This window comes from Planococcus citri, chromosome 1 (genome assembly GCF_950023065.1).
Source record: "Planococcus citri chromosome 1, ihPlaCitr1.1, whole genome shotgun sequence".
Taxonomy (NCBI): domain Eukaryota; kingdom Metazoa; phylum Arthropoda; class Insecta; order Hemiptera; family Pseudococcidae; genus Planococcus; species Planococcus citri.
This window is the reverse complement of record NC_088677.1, coordinates 13,067,533-13,083,986: the sequence shown is the minus strand read 5'-3', so window position 1 is coordinate 13,083,986 and position 16,454 is coordinate 13,067,533. Positions and strand designations below refer to the sequence as shown.

The following is a 16,454-nucleotide window of genomic DNA, read 5'->3' as shown; positions in this document are numbered from 1 at the left end:
ATGGTCACCATGAAAATTTACACTCAAGCAGGTAAGTTTCATGAATGTGGTCTATTCTCTGCAACACAATTCGCTGGTAAGTTAAGTATGTAAATAGGTACAAGAGTGGTCTGCAGATAAAAAAGCCGTGTTTCAGTAAGTTAAAGATTAAAGTAAGTACCTAAGTAATTCATTTTTCTTACAATTTTAAACAGATATTTTTCCAAGTGCCCGGACAAGATTCCCGGCATTTCAGAGAGATTACTTTTTCAAGGCTATATTCAGTAGTTCAGATCAATTTTCGATCTTTTGAATACCTACTACGTAATTGAAAATAGCAAAAGAAAAAGAAGAAGTGTACATTTTTCTCCCTATTTCTCACCTTTATCCTTTCAAGATACAATAGGTAACTACACTGTTTCGTGAAATAAGTCCATGTTATGCCAATGTGTCTGGCTGCAAGTGGTTACTTTCGGTAATGATATGTTTGAGCCGAACTGGAAACTCCTGGAAACCGGATTCAAATCACTACCCAAAATACAATTTAAAAATGAGCAGAAAATTGACGATTTTCCATCGTCTGTTCAGTCTTCACTGATAGGTAAATTTTGCACAATTTCCACGACGTTTCCGACGAAAACGACGAAATCATGAAAAATACACTGCAGCTGTATGAGAAAAACTAAAGAAAATTTCAAGAGCACAGCAACAAGCCCATAAAATTTTCCAACAGATTGTTGAATGCTTGACTTTGTGTTAAATTTGAAAATTTGATATTCCCGTGGAGAAATTCATCATAATTCAACTATCACAATGAGTAGGCAACAACTCCGTCATCTACAGTAAAGTCCTGAACAGTAGGTACCTACTTGTGCGACTCCAACTGGGGTAGGATGATTTTTTGTTTCTCTACTCTCTAAATTTGAAACAGTCAATTTCACTGCTTAGCAGTCACGACATTTTGCCTTTTTAAAGCAGTAGTTTTTTTTACTGCAAAACAGTGAAAAATTACTGAATTGGTCAGTAAAAAATCATTTTGACTGACCAATTCAGTAATTTTTCACTGTTTTGCAGTAAAAAAAACTACTGCTTTAAAAAGGCAAAATGTCGTGACTGCTAAGCAGTGAAATTTGACTGCTTTAAATTTAGAGAGTAATTCAAAAAGTACGCTAATCTTGATCGACATTTTCAACAAGCAAAATAAGTTCTCGTGCTCAGATTTCAGTACCTAAGCACCAAAAATTTGATCCCAAATGGCAACAAAATTTTTAACTTGGCGGAACCGTACCGAGTAGAGCAAAAAAAATGTACATCACCAGTTAAAAATTTGATATTCCAATACGTAATTATTAAAGTTGAAGTGTCGAAATCCGTCTCACCCCATCAACCAAGGATAGATGACTTTTTATTTCTCTAATTTAAAAAGTACGCCATTCTTAATCGACATTTTCAACTACCTAGCAAAATGAGTTCTTGAGCTCAGATTTCAGTACACGCCAAAATAATGACATCACGCAATTTTTTGTTAGGTTCTGTACATTTTAGCAAGCAAGAGAAGTAAGTATGGTAAGTATCCCAATTTATCAAAATAACCTAGAAAGATGAAATTTGGTACGCTCTCTATATTTTTGTCCCTACCTTAAAATGTTTTGGAAACGGATAAGAACGGTTTTTAAAATTCAAATGTCCACAAAATTCCATCAAATGAAGTTGGGTAGCTGGAATTTACTTCATACTCAAATTTCAAAATGCTGGACCGCTCGGAGGCAGTTTCAAGCCGTTTAGGAACCTCTAGATATAAATTAAAAATTTAATAATTCCAAAAAGTGACTTTAGAACTGTCCAAATCGTCCGTAGCATGTGAGAATGCGACAGATTCTTATTAGTATCTTGGAAAAGTGCTGTGTAAGCAGTAGAGTACATCAGTCGGGTTTATACACGTAATAGAATTGATTTTCTGCACAGTTTTTATGAAATTTTATAAAGTGAGGTAAGATGATTTTTTTTCTTCGATTTAAAAAGTACTACGACGTTCTTAATCGACATTTTCAACTAACAAAATAAGTACTTGAGCTCAAATTTCAGTACGATATTTTGATCTCAAGTGGCACCAAAATTTTGTACTCGGCAGAGCCCCAAACTGAATAAAGCAAAAAAAATGTACACCTTTAGCTAAATTTCAAGTGCTCAAGCACATTTCACGATTTTTGAACCCAAAAATGGGACAAAATTAAAATTGTATCAAATAAACCTAGAAAGCTGAAATTCGGCACGTTCTCTATTTTTGTCCTTCTGCAGCTTTGAACAAATTTTTGAAAACTGAAACTTCACCAAAAATGAAGTTGGGTAGCTGGAATTTACTTCTTACTCGAATCTCAAGGTAGTATCCGGCCGTTCTGGAGCCTCCAAGCATACATTTGAAAAATTTCAGATTTTCAAAAAGTGCCCTAAAAACCGTCTAAATCACTTTTAGCATGTGAGAATGTGACAGGTGCTTATCAGTATATTGGAAAAGTGTTGTAGAAGTATTGGTGGAGTAAGTCACTAACAATAAGCATCAGTCGCGCTTACACTCCCTGAAGTTGATTTGGACAGTTTTTATGACACTTCATGGAAATCGGATGTTTCCAAGATACAGCATGCAGGCTCCACAAGGGCATGAAATCACCTACAATTGACTCAGCATAATAAAAAAGAAGTAAGAAATGGATTGAGGTTTCTAATAACTCCAACCGAAGAATTAGGACTATAATAAACCAAAAAAATTGAATAAGTATGCATATTCGAATGCTCTAAATGTGTGCTTCATTGAAAGACTTGATAAACATTAAGTAAGTAAACATTTTTTCCTTTCTGTTTTCAAGAATTTCAACACTAATGAAATTCTTTTGAGAACAATTTTTCAGGATTTAAACCAGCATGCTGAGTTCTCCAACTTATCAGGTTCATTTTCTTTTCCAAGAAATACTGAGAAGCTGACCATTGCATAAAATTATTTTATTCTATCTTCATGAAGCAGCGTCAAAATTTTTTCATCTGTTTGTGTGTAACTTTTTGACCACTAAAACGCAAAGAATTGAGAATATCTACGATCTCCGGGAAGGATGGACCTTTCAAAACGGGTAAGGATGGCTTTCAATTTTTCCATTACTTTATTCAAACTCGCATTTCATAACGAAAATAAAAACAAAATAAAATTCGAATACGAATACAAGCTTATTTTGAATTCCAGCCGATTCAAATTGCATCAATTGGGTTGAAAATGAAATAGAGGGTACCAAAACACAAATTAACATTTAGGTAAAACTAATCTACGTTTGCCAATTGCTCGCTTTAACGACTCAAAACACACATGTTCATGCCAAAAATTATCTTATTTCCGAACAACTAAACGCATTCGCGTTGAAAGCAGCAAAATGTTTAAAATCGAATACTCATTTAACAGGTGTAAATAAATGTTTGACAAATTGTCTATCTTCAAAAAAATTTTAAATTTTCAAATTGTGTTTCACCCTTCAAGTTTGAAGATAGGCAATTTGTTATAGATAATACCTTTTTTTGTTCGTTCTTTCAAATATGTACTATGAGTTAGTGAAGTCACTTAAGTAATCCAAACAATTTCTCATATTTCTTGGCGAATTTTTCAAAATTGGTAAATTTTTGCTCTAAAATGGTGCAACTTCTTCAACTCACAGATAACTTAGATAGAAAATGTTTGCATCAATAACCCACTGTGCTCACAAGGACGAACACAAAATGTAATTATGACAAATTACTTGTCTTCAAAATTGGAGGCGCAAACACAAATTTGAAAATTTTTAGTAGGTAAATCTTGTTTCTTCAATTTTGAAGACGGGCAATTTGTCATATTATTTTTTTTCGTTCGTCCATTCGAGTACTAATGGGTTATGGGCGTCATTTGACTGATAGGCTACGTCAAAACATTTTCTTAATTTCGATAAATTTTTCTTCAAAGAGTAAATTTTGAGTTTTGCGAACCTCGTGCCCTTTTAAATTCATGCTTATTAATGAACTTGAGAACTAATTAAAATGACCTCTTACATTTTTCCAACACTTTTGTACATTTTTTTAAAGAAAAAAATGATCGAAAAAAGTTTCACTCGATCATTTTGAGAAATTAATTGATTAACAAAATCGATCGATTAAAAGAATTGAGATCACCTTCACTAGTTTGAAAAACAAAATTTCATCTATATTGGAAGTTTCTTTCGAATTCTTAGAATATGCAACATTAACCAAGATTTCGAAAGTCATATGTTGGTCCCAGCACACATAATTTAACCGAAAAAATTATGCAGGTAAGTAAACGTTTTTCTTTTTGTTTTCAAAAGTTTCTACCCTGTTTGCCTAGTCCCAAAATTCGAGGGACCAATCTAAGTTTCAACAGAACAAGTTTTCTGATTATTGCTCCGAACTTTAAACCTTTTGTGCCACTCAAGAACTTTGATAACCAGAGAGCTGCACTTTGTAGCTTTGAATATAGCAAATATAGAAAACATTGTGCTGATTTATAATAAGGAAAGATTACCTATGCAAATGTTCGAACACACCTTTACTTATAAGTTGATCATTTTTACCATTTTTCTTGAAGGTAGAAGAAATAATAATTTTATGCAATGATTAACTCCTCAATATTTCTTGGAGAATTTTAGAGAGATTACTTTTTCAAGGCTATTCTCAGTAGTCCAGATCAATTTTTCTCCCTATTTATCAACTTTATCCTTTTAAGATACAATGCACTGTTTCGTCAGACAAGTCCATGTTATGCCAATGTGTGTTATGACAGTTTTCAAACGTCTCGTAATGCTAATTGTGGTCACATAATATTCATGAGCGAGTTATACATTAGAAACTTCTTTTGTATTGCCAAAAAAACATAGTCATGTTTCTGATGCTTTCTACGACTCGATAGAACTCGCGTATTAGTACGTCGATGGCATCATCGATTAGTTACATTCACCCATTATGTATGGCTGCAAGTGGTTACTATCGGTAATGATATGTTTGAGCCGAAACTCGAAAACCGCTCGAAACCGGATTCAAATCACTACCCAAAATACAATTTAAAACTGAGTAGAAAATTGACGATTTCCCATCGTCTGTTCAGTCTATACTGATAGGTAAATTTTGAACAAATTCCACAACGTTTCTGAAGAAAACGACGAAATCATGAAAAATACACTGTAGCTGTATGAGAAAAATTAGAGAAAATTTCAAGAGTACTGCCAACGCAGTCCAGCGGATAAAATTTTCCAAAAGATTGATGAATTCTTGACTTTGTGTTGAAAACTTTCAAGGGTGTAATTTGAAAATTTGATATTCCAGTACCCATACCTAATTATGAAAGTGAACGTGGAAAAAATCCATCCTAATTCAACTAACGATGAGTAAGGCAACAAATTCGTCAGCTACAGTAAAGTCCGCCTGCAATAGGTACCTACTTGTGCGACTCCAACTGGGGTAGGATGATTTTTTGTTTCTCTAATTCAAAAAGTACGCTAATCTTGATCGACGACATTTTCAACAAGCAATGTGAGCTCTGTAGCTCAGTGTATATAGTGTCAAGATGATTACTATTTTATATTTCGTCATTAGGTACTTTCAGTGATGATTCTGGAATAAGCGTAAACGAGAAACGTGACCATTCCACTGGTAAGTAATGAAATGTGTAATGTACATAGCTTACAATTAAGGGAAACTATTAAACTATGTGTTACAATCGCAGCCGATCCAAATGCACCATTTAAATTGAAGAAAGTCGATACGGAGCCGAACGTATCTGATGCGCCGAAACCAGGTAATGGAATGTACATTACTAAAGGTATTGTTCTATGATTTTTATTTGATTAATAAATATGTGAAATGTACTTGTGAAATAGGAGGTAGTTCGCAGCACAAATTCAAACTAAAGTTACCTTTCGGGTGTATGAGTGCTTCGACCAGCGGAATAAATACTACACCTCCAAGTACCCCGAGACGCTCTGTTAAGAGGAAGTTAATGAGTAGTCCGTCTCCGGCTAGACTAACATTTGTTCGTGATTCACCGACCAGTTCATCCAGTCGTTCATCACCGATCAGTTCCCCGAGTCGTGCAGCGGCTGAGTTTTTGTATCTCCGTGCTGTATCATCGCTTAGTAAGGTAGCGGCCTCATTTCGACCTCGCCATCAAACGAATGTGCAAAGAACTCCGACTCCGCAAAGAACACCGACTCCGCTAAGATCAATGACTGTGCAAAGAACACCGACTCCGCAAAGATCAATGACTGTGCAAAGAACACCGACTCCGCAAAGATCAATGACTGTGCAAAGAACACCGACTCCGCTAAGATCAGTGACTGTGCAAAGAACACCTCAAAGTACATTACGTTTCAAACCGCAGGCAACTAGAATATCTCCATCATCGAGAAATCGTACGAATATGAATGATGAAGAAGCACCATCGTATCTTACTTTAAACTTCGATCAATTTTCAAAATTTCAAGATGTTGGTACGTATCTGTAAGCGTTACATAATAGTTTTAAATTCCAACACATCCAGATTGAATCAATTTGGTTGAAAAAGAGAAAGAGGGTACCAAAACATAAATTAACATTTGAAACTTATTTACGTTTACCTATTGCTCGCTTTAACGACTCAAGACACACATGTTCGAGCCAAAAATTATCTCATTTACAAATTAATTTTCGAACACTTAAACGCATTCGCGTTGAAAGCAACGAAATCTTTAAATCGAATACTTATTTAACAGGTGTAAATAGGTGGTAAAAACAAGGCTAGATCAGCTGTTCTCTGGTGAAGAAGAAACGAGACACACGTGTAATGTCACAGCGGTTTAAATGAGGCGATAAATTTACAAATTTTCTCTTCGCTTTGCTTTATGACGAGTTGTCGCGCATTCTGTAACCGATTGATGATACGTAAAATGGTACCTAAGTTAAGTATATATTCGGTAAGTAATTTATTCGTCTTCCAATTTTGAACAGATATTTTTCCAAGTGCCCCGACCAGATTCCCGGCATTTCAGAAAAATGATTCAAATCACTACCCAAATTACAATTCAAATTTGAGGGAAAATTGACAATTTCCCATTAAATGTTCAATCTTCACAGATTGGTAAATTTAGAACAATTTCCACAGCATTTCCAATAAAAATGGTGAAACCAGGAAAAATACGCTGGATGAGAAAAACCAACAGAAATGTGAAGACAGTAACATGAACAAACTCATCCAGAAAAGTTTCCTCTATGCGACTCCAACTGGGGTAAGATGATTTTTTTTTCTCCGATTCAAAAATGACGCTATTTTTAATTGACATTTTGCACTAGCAAATTGAGTTCTTTAACTCAGATTTCAATACGCACCAAAATTTTCATAAGTTACTGTACTGTTGGGGGTAATAGCTATTTAGCCCTCCTATCCCTGGGGGCCACTCTCCGTCCTTAATCCTAAGAGGGCACCATCGAATACTCATTTAACAGGTGTTAGCAAGAGGTAAAAACAAGAGGCTGGATCAGCTGTTCTCTGGTGAAGAAGAAACGAGACACGCGTGTAATGTCGCCGTGGTTTAAATGAGGCAATAAAATTACAAATTTTTTGTTCGCTTTGCTCCAAGACGAGTTGTGGCATTCTGTAAGTAATAGATGTTAAAATGGTAATCATGAAAATTTGAACTGAAGCAAGTATAAGTTTCATGAAATGTGGGTCATACTCTGGCGAACCAGTATTCGCCTTCAGCAACACAATTCACCCGTAAGTAATTATAAAGAATATCGAGCTGAGTAGGTACAACCACAAACGCCAAGTAGAGCCGCATTTCAGTAAGTTGAAAGCATAAGTAATTTATTTTTCTTTCAATTTTAAACAGATATTTTATTTCCAAGTGCCCCGACCGGACTCCCGGAATTTCAGAGAGATTACTATTTCAAGGCTATTCTCAGTAGTCCAGATCAATTTTTCTCCCTATTTATCAACTTTATACTTTTAAAATACAATGCACAGTATCGTCAGACAAGTCCATGTTATGCCAATGTGTCTTAAGACAGTTTTCAAACGTCTCGTAATGCTAATTGTGGTCACATAATATTCATGAGCGAGTTATACATTAGAAACTTCTTTTATTTTGCCAAAAAAAAACGTACTCATATTCCTGAAGCATCCTGCGATTTTTATGTAGTTATATTCACCCACTATGTATGGCTGCAAGTGGTTACTGTCGGTAATGATATGCTTGAGCCGAACTGGAAACCGTTAGAAACCGGATTCAAATTACTACCTACCGAAAATACAATTGAAAAATGAGGAAAAACTTGACGATTTTCCATCAAATGTTCAGTCTTCACTGATACGTAACTTTTGAACAATACACTGTATGAGAAAACCTAAAGAAAATTTCAAGAGAACAGCAACACAGTCCAGTGGATAAAATTTTCCAACAGATTGATAAAAGCTCGACTTTGTGTTCGAAATTTTAAGGACGAAATTTGAAAAAAATTCGCTATTCTAGTGTTTAATTATGAAAGTGAACGTGGAAAAATCCGTCTTAATTCAACTAACGATGAGTAGGCTTCAAATTCATCAACTATTTGTAAGGTACCCACCTGTTGGCCATATAGTACATACCTACTTGTGCGACTTCAACTGGGGTAGGATGATTTTTTGTTTCTCTAATTCAAAAATAGTTCTGGAGCTCACATTTCAGTACCTAAGCACCAAAATTTTGATCCCAAGTGGCAATAAAATTTTGAACTTGGCGGAACCGTACCGAGTAGAGCGAAAAAATGTACACCACCAGTTAAAAATTTGATATTCTAGTAAGTACGTAATTGTAATTATTTAAGTGAACGTGTCAATATCCATTTCAAAAAACCAATGCCCCTTCAATAAATTAGGCAATTTTCAAAAAACCTAGAAAGCTGAAATTTGGTACACTCTCTATATTTTTGTCCCTCCCTTAAAAATAAGTATTTTGGAAACGAAAAAAAAAACAGTTTTTGAAATCGGAATTTCCACAAAATTCCATCAAATGAAGATGAGTAGCAGGAATTTACTTCGTACCCGAATTTCAAAATGCTGGGCCCCCCTCGGAGGCAGTTTCAAGCCGTTTGGGAGTCTCTAGATATAATTTGAGAATTTCATATTTCCAATAAAAGTGCCTTAAGAACTGTCCAAATCATCTGAAGCATGTGCGAATGCGACAGATTCTTATTAGTATTTTGGAAAAGTGTTGTGCAAGAAGTAGAGTGCACCAGTCGGGTTTTACATGCGCTGAACTTGATTTTCACAGTTTGTACGAGATTTTTTATACCCAGCTTTTGCATCCGCTAGAAATATTAGAGAGTGTAATGGTCAGGGATATGGCCACACTGCTGGTAATTTGCCCTTTCCATCGGGTAATGGATTGTCGGATCTACGGTTCAAATAGATAATTATTACGTTTTTCTCCGCGGTGCGTGTGTATCGTGGTTGCTCGGTTAATAAGTCTTTTCTTCGGACAATTTGTTTACTTTCGTTAATAAAACGGTGAAATTACATGTGTTTCTCGTTACTACATCGTATGGAATCGATTACTTTTACCTTCAGGTACTCTATTGATATATTCTGTTTGGACCCTTGTGGAATCTTACGACTTTCAAGTCGTTCTGCTCAATAGATAGGTCTTTGCTTCTAGCAGTTATAACACCAGGTATTAAGTAATAGGTCTTCTCTTACAAGAGATAAGATGATTTTTTTTCTCCAATTTGAAAAGTATGATATTCATAATCAACATTTTCCACTACCAAAATAAGTTCTCGAGCTCAGATTTCAGTACGCGCCGAAATTTTCGTCTCAAGTGGTACTAGCAAAATTTTGTACTTGCCAGAGCCCCAAACCGAATAAAGCAAAAAGCATGTTGTAAGTGATTGATGATAAAATGGTGGTCACCATGAATATTTGAATTGAAGCGGGTAAGTTTCATGAAATCCGGCCCATTCTCTCTAATTTCGTCACCTTCAGCAACATAATTCGATAAAATCAGCACTGCTGTATGTCAGTATAAGTTTGAAATTAATCAGTCATGGGTAATTTATTTTTCTTCCAATTTTGAACAAATATTTTTCCAAGTGCCCCGACCAGATTCTCGGTATTTCTGAGAGATTACTTTTTTTTAAGGCTATTCTCAGTTGTCCAGGTCAATTTGTCTGGTTTTCACAATTTTTTAAATACCGATACCAACTGTAAATAGCAAAAGAAAAAGAAGGTTTTGCCATAAAACAATAAAATAATATTCAAAGCGAATTATATGGATGCAAGTGGTTACTATCAGTAATGATAAGTTTGATCCGAGATGTTAACTGCTCGGTACCGGATTCAAATCACTCCCAATATACAATCCAAAATTGAAGAAAAAAATTGACGAATTTCCCATCAAATGTTCAGTCTTCACTGATAAGTGAATTTTGAATAATTTTCGTAACGTTTTCGACAAAATTGATGAAATCAAGAAAAATACACCGGATGAGAAAAACTAAAGAAAATATGAAGACAGAAACATAGTTCATTGGATAAAATTTTCCTACAGATAGATAAAAGCACGACTTCGTGTTCAAAATTTCAAGGATGATATTTGAAAATTTGAAAATTTGATATTCCAGCACCTAATTATGAAAGCGAACGTGAAAAATCCCTCTCAATATACATCTGAACAAACATGATATTAAGTAGGTACCTATGCGACTCCAACTGAGGTAAGATGATTTTTTTGTTTCTCCAATTACCCAAAACACAATCCGAAATTAAGCAAAAAATTGACGATTTTCCGTCAAATGTTCAGTTCTTTACTGATAGTGAGAAAAACTGAAGAAAAGAAGAGTCCAGCAACACAGTCCAGCGGATTTTCCAACAGATTGATAAAAGCTCAACTTTGTGTTCAAAATTTTAAGGATGAAATTTGAAAATTTGATATTCCAGAACTTAATTATGAAAGTGAACATGGAAGAATCCGTCTAAATTCAACTAACGATGAATATGCTACAAATACGTTACATATCTTCCACATGTAGTACCTATTTGTGCGACTCTAATTGGGGTAGGATGATTTTTTGTTTCTCTAATTAAAAAAGGAGACACGCTCATCTTGATTGAATTTTTCAAAAAGCAAAATAAGTTCTTGTAAAGGGATAGATAGTAATTAATAGGAATAGGAATAGAGAAATACATAAACACCTACGGGGAATAAATTTAACTTTAAGGTGCCAATGTATCGGGGTAGACCTAATGTAAGATCGGGGCTTTAATCCAATCTTTCCTGAATGCCTTGGATAGCTAAATCGGACTATTAACTACTTCTAACTCTTACAAAATTAGGCCCATTTGACCATGAGGATCAAATGGGTGCTAGAGTGAGAGATAAGGGATGATACCTGAATTAACCTATTTATGGCGCTCGGAGATAAATAAATAAATTAAGACGAGACCAACACTTATGTCTGACTCCGTGTATTCGATATAATTAAAATACACACCCTATAATTACACACAATTAATGATAATGCTAACTAATTGTACCTTATGATGAATTACGATGCTGTACATAATATACATAAGTAAATAACAAATAATGACTATTTTACTTATGACACCAGGTTTGTTATAGCTGACGCGTTCGCGAGAAGTATAACGAATAAGCCAGTGGGTTGTATTATTTTAATTTAACCGATAAAATATAAATGCAAAAAACACACATAAATATCAGAATCGAAGCTGGGCTTCCGCGAGTTGATCAGACTCGAAGAATGCACTTAGACATATGCGTCAAAGTAGCACCCACAACGAATGGACATTCACAAAGTCCACTATCTTAACCTTATAGAAGATATTTACATAGCGAGAGTGATTGAGTAGAAGTAATGAGAGCTACCTGATCTCGATGGCTTGATGCTCGCATCTTCCATCTCTTAGATGATCGAGTCGCTCCCACCTTTAGTAGGGGTATCTCATTTATGAGTAATTACACACATAGACACATAAACAGATATTATAGAACCGAAAGTGTAAGAACAATAAAGCAACAAAATTATGAAAGTAAACATTTTTTCTTTCTGTTTTCAAGAATTTCAACAACAATTAAATGGTAAGTTGGGCATATATTCGGTAAGTAATTTATTCTTCTTACGATTTTGAACAGATATTTTTCCAAGTACCCCGACCAGATTCCCGGCAATTCAGAGAGAATACTTTTTCAGACCTATTCTCAGTTATCCAGATCAATTTTTCTAATTTTTCCGATCTTTTAAATAGACACCGAACAATTGCAAATGGCAAAATAAAAAGAAAAGGCGTTAATTTTTCTTTCTTTTTCTCAATGACTTTATCCATTCAAGATGCTGCACTGTTTCTTCAAACAAGTCTATATTAAGCCAATGTGTTTTATGACAGTTTTCAGTCGTTTCCTGATGGCAAATAAAAGATAACACTCGAAGTATTGCGGGCGAAGTTATACGAGCATGACTGCAAGACTGCAAGTGATTACTATCGGGAATGATACGCTTGAGCCGAACTAGAAACTGCTCGAAACCGGATTCAAATCACTATCCGAAATTGAGGAAAAATTTACAATTTGCTATTAAATGTTCAGTTTTAACTCATAAATCAATTTTGAACAATTTCCACTTCCAATAAAAATGATGAAATCAGGAAAAATACACTGGATGAGAAAAACCAATAGAATTGTGAAGAACGCAGTGCATGCCGAACATGTCCACAAAAGTACCTACCTATGCGACTTCAACTAGGGTAAGATGATTTTTTTTCTCCGATTCAAAAAGTACGCTATTCTTAATTGACATTTCAAACTAGCAAACCAAAACTGTGAACTTGAAGGAGTCATACCGAGTGGAGCAAAAATGTGTACATCACCAGCCATCATTTCAGGTGCTCAAATGCATTTTACAACTTTTGGCGCATTTTGAAAAAAAACAAAAATGAGACAAAATCAAAATTACTTAAGTATATCAAAATAGCCTGGAAAGCTGAAATTTGGTAAGCTCCCTATATTTTTGCTCCTCTCTTAAAATCATTCGGATACGGAAAATAATGGTTTTGAGCGATTATGCAGCCTTGAACAAATTTTTTTAAATTGAAATTTCATCCAAGCATTTACTTCTTACTCGAATGTCAAAATGCTGGGTATTCCGGAGGTAGTTTCAAGCCATTTTGGAGCCTCCAAATACATATTTTGATTTCATATTTCTAAGAAGTGCCTTAAAAACTGTGAAAATTACGTTTTGCAAGTGAGAATGTGACAACTGACAGGTGCTTATTATTACATATTTCGAAGCAGTGTTATGTAATAATTATTGGTAGAGTAAGTCATTAACAAGCATCAGTCGCGTATATACGAACTGAAATTGTTGAATGCAGTAGAAATATTAGTATTCCGGACTAAACGGGGTAAGATGATTTTTTTTCTCTCCAAATTTAGAAAGTACGATATTCTTAATCGACATTTCAACTAACAAAATAAGTTCTTGAGCTCAGATTTCAGTACCCGCCAAAATTTTGATCCCAAGTGGCAGCAAAACTTTGTACTTGGCAGAGACATACCGAATAAAGCAAAAAAATGTACATCTTCAGCCAAAATTTCAGGTGCTCGAGCACATTTCACGATTTTTGGCGCATGTTTGAAAATCAAATTTGAACCCAAAAATGTGACAAAATTTAAATTCTATCAAATAAACCTAGAAAGCTAGAATTCGGCACATTCTCTATTTTTTTTGTCCTTCTGCAGAATTGCATAAATTTTTAAAAACTGATCTGTAGCATGTGAGAATAAGACAGATTATTATTAGTATCTTGGAAAAGTGCTGAGTAAGCAGTGGAAAGTACATATCAGTCGGGTTTACACGCAATGAAATTGATTTGCACAGTTTTCATGACATTCTTTACCGCTATTACTATTCACGTTATATTGCATCTGGTTGAAATATTAGTGAGGTAAGATGATTTTTTTTCTCCAATTTAAAAAGTACCACGATATTCTTAATCGACATTTTCAACTAACAAAATAAATTCTTGAGCTCAAATTTCAGTACGACATTTATATCTCAAGTGACCACAAAATTTTGTACTCGGCAGAGCCTCAAACCGAATAAAGCAAAAAAAATGTACACCTTCAGCCAAAATTTCACGTGCTCAAGCACATTTCACGATTTTTGAAAACAAAAATGGGACAAAATTAAAATTTCATCAAATAAACCTAGAAAGCTGAAATTCGGCACGTTCCTTCTCTATTTTTGTTCTTCTGCAGCATTGAACAAATTTTTGAAAATTCACCAAAACTGAAGCTGGGTAGCTGGAATTTACTTCATACTCGAATTCCAAGGTAGTTTCCGACCGTTCTGGAGCCTCCAGACGTATATTTTGAAAATTTCAGATTTTCAAAACGTGCTCTAAAAACTGTCCAGCAAATTACTTTTAGTATGTGCGAATGTGACAGGTGCTTATTATTATTTTGAAAAAGTGTTGTATTACTAAGTATAAGTATTAGTAGAGTAAGTCACTAACAAGCATCAGTCGCGCTTACACGTACTGAAGTTGATTTGGACAGTTTTTATGACACTTCATGGAAATCGGATGTTTCCAAAATACACTTGGAGGCTCCACAACGGTTTGAAACCACCCCCAATTGACTCAGTGTAATTAAAATGAGGTATGAAATGGACTGAGGTTTCTAATAACTCCATTCAGCGCACCGTGACCATTTAAAAATCAACCAATAACGTAGGTATAAGACTATAATAAACCATCAAAATTATGTAAGTAAACATTTTTCTTTCTGTTTTAAAGAATTTCGACACTAATGAAATTTTTTGGGTGCAATTTTCTGGTTTCAAACCCGCATGCTGAGTTTTTCAACTTATCAGGTTCATTTTCTTCTCTAAGAAATATTGAGGATCTGACCATTGCATGACATTTTTTTTCTATCTTTATGAAGCAGGGTCAAAATTTTTTTTTCTGTTTGAACGTAACTTTTCGACCTCTAAAAGTCTAAGCATTTCGAACATCCAAAATCTCAGGGAAGGATGGACCTTTCAAAACCGGTAAGGATTGCTTTCAATTTTTCCATTATTTTATTCAAACTCGCATTTCATAACGAAAATGAAAACAAAATAAAATTCGAATACGAATACAAGCTTATTTTGAATTCCAGCAGACTCAATATTGCATCAATCGGGTTGAAAATGAAATAAAGGGTACCAAAACACAAATTAACATTTAAAGCTATAATCTTCGTTTACCTATTGCTGTCCATGAGCCGAGCAATAAACCTTTGGTGCCTAGGTACTATTCAACAACTTTGAAATATATTAGGTAAGTACGTAATTTATTTTTCTTCCAAGTTTGAACAAATATTCTTCCAAGTGCCTCCACCAGATTCCCAGAGCATTTCAGAGAGATTACTTCTTCAAGGCTATTCTCAGTTGCCCAGATCAATTTTTCTGATTTTCACGATCTTTCAAATACCTATACATACCAATTGCAAATAGCAAAGGAAAAGAAAGAATGTCAATTTTTCTCCCTATTTCTCAACTTTATCCTTTTCAGGTTGGTATAATGCACTGTTTTGTCAAACAAGTGCATGTTATGATGTGTCTTAAGACAGTTTTCAACCACGCTAAGCGAGAGGACACAGACGTACAACATTCATAAGCAAGTTGTATCTCTGCAAGTGGTTACTATCGGTAATGACACACTTGAACCAAACAGGAAACTGCTCGGTACCAAATTCAAATCATTACCCAATATACAATCCAAAATCGATGCAAAAATTGACGATTTTCTATCAAATGCTCAATCTTTACTGATGAGTGAATTTTGATCAATTTTCACAACGTTTCCGACAAAATTTATGAATTCAAGATAAATACCAAGGATGAGAGAAACTAAAGAAAATATAAAGACAGCAACATAATCCAGTGCATAAAATTTTCTTACAGATTGATAAAAGCTCGACTTTGTGTTCAAAACTTTTAGGTAAGAGTGAAATTTGAAAATTTGATATTCCAGTAAAATTTTATCAAAATAACTTAGATGGCTGAAATTTGGTATACGCTCTTTATATTTATGCTCCTTCTTTAAAGTCTTTTGGAAACGGGAAATGATAGTTTGGAGCAGTTATGCAGCCTTAAACAAATTTTTGTCACTTAAAATTTCGCCAAATGAAGTTGGGTAGCGAAAATTTACTTGATACTCGAATACTAAAATACTGGGCCTCCCGGAGGCAGTTTCAAAATTTGAGAATTTCAATTTCATATTTCCAAAAGGTGCCTTAAACACTGTCTATATCATCTGCAGCATATGGGAATATGTCAATTATAAATTTCCTTATTAATTTGTTGCATTCTGTAGAAATATTAGTGAGTCCTGGATTCGGTAAAATCGATAATTTCATTCTTAATTCGTCATTTTGGTTTTT

General features: G+C 34.5%; 1 protein-coding gene across 1 annotated transcript; it reads left to right on the top strand.

Annotated features, from left to right (window-relative positions):
* LOC135848055 (mucin-2-like) lies at positions 1 to 6,502 on the top strand. The gene is made up of 4 exons (XM_065367832.1): positions 1 to 31; positions 5,596 to 5,652; positions 5,726 to 5,821; positions 5,880 to 6,502. The coding sequence occupies exons 1-4, from the start codon at positions 1 to 3 to the stop codon at positions 6,500 to 6,502; spliced, it is 807 nt and encodes a 268-aa protein (XP_065223904.1).
* The last annotated feature ends 9,952 nt before the right edge of the window (positions 6,503 to 16,454 follow it).

What these genes read in the sequence shown, in the direction of transcription:
- LOC135848055 (XM_065367832.1), top strand. Translation starts at nt 1, where the DNA reads ATGGTCACCATGAAAATTTACACTCAAGCAG. An exon ending in GAAAATTTACACTCAAGCAG is followed by an intron (nt 32 to 5,595) that starts GTAAGTTTCATG and finishes TTTCGTCATTAG; the next exon opens with GTACTTTCAGTGATGATTCT. An exon ending in GAAACGTGACCATTCCACTG is followed by an intron (nt 5,653 to 5,725) that starts GTAAGTAATGAA and finishes TTACAATCGCAG; the next exon opens with CCGATCCAAATGCACCATTT.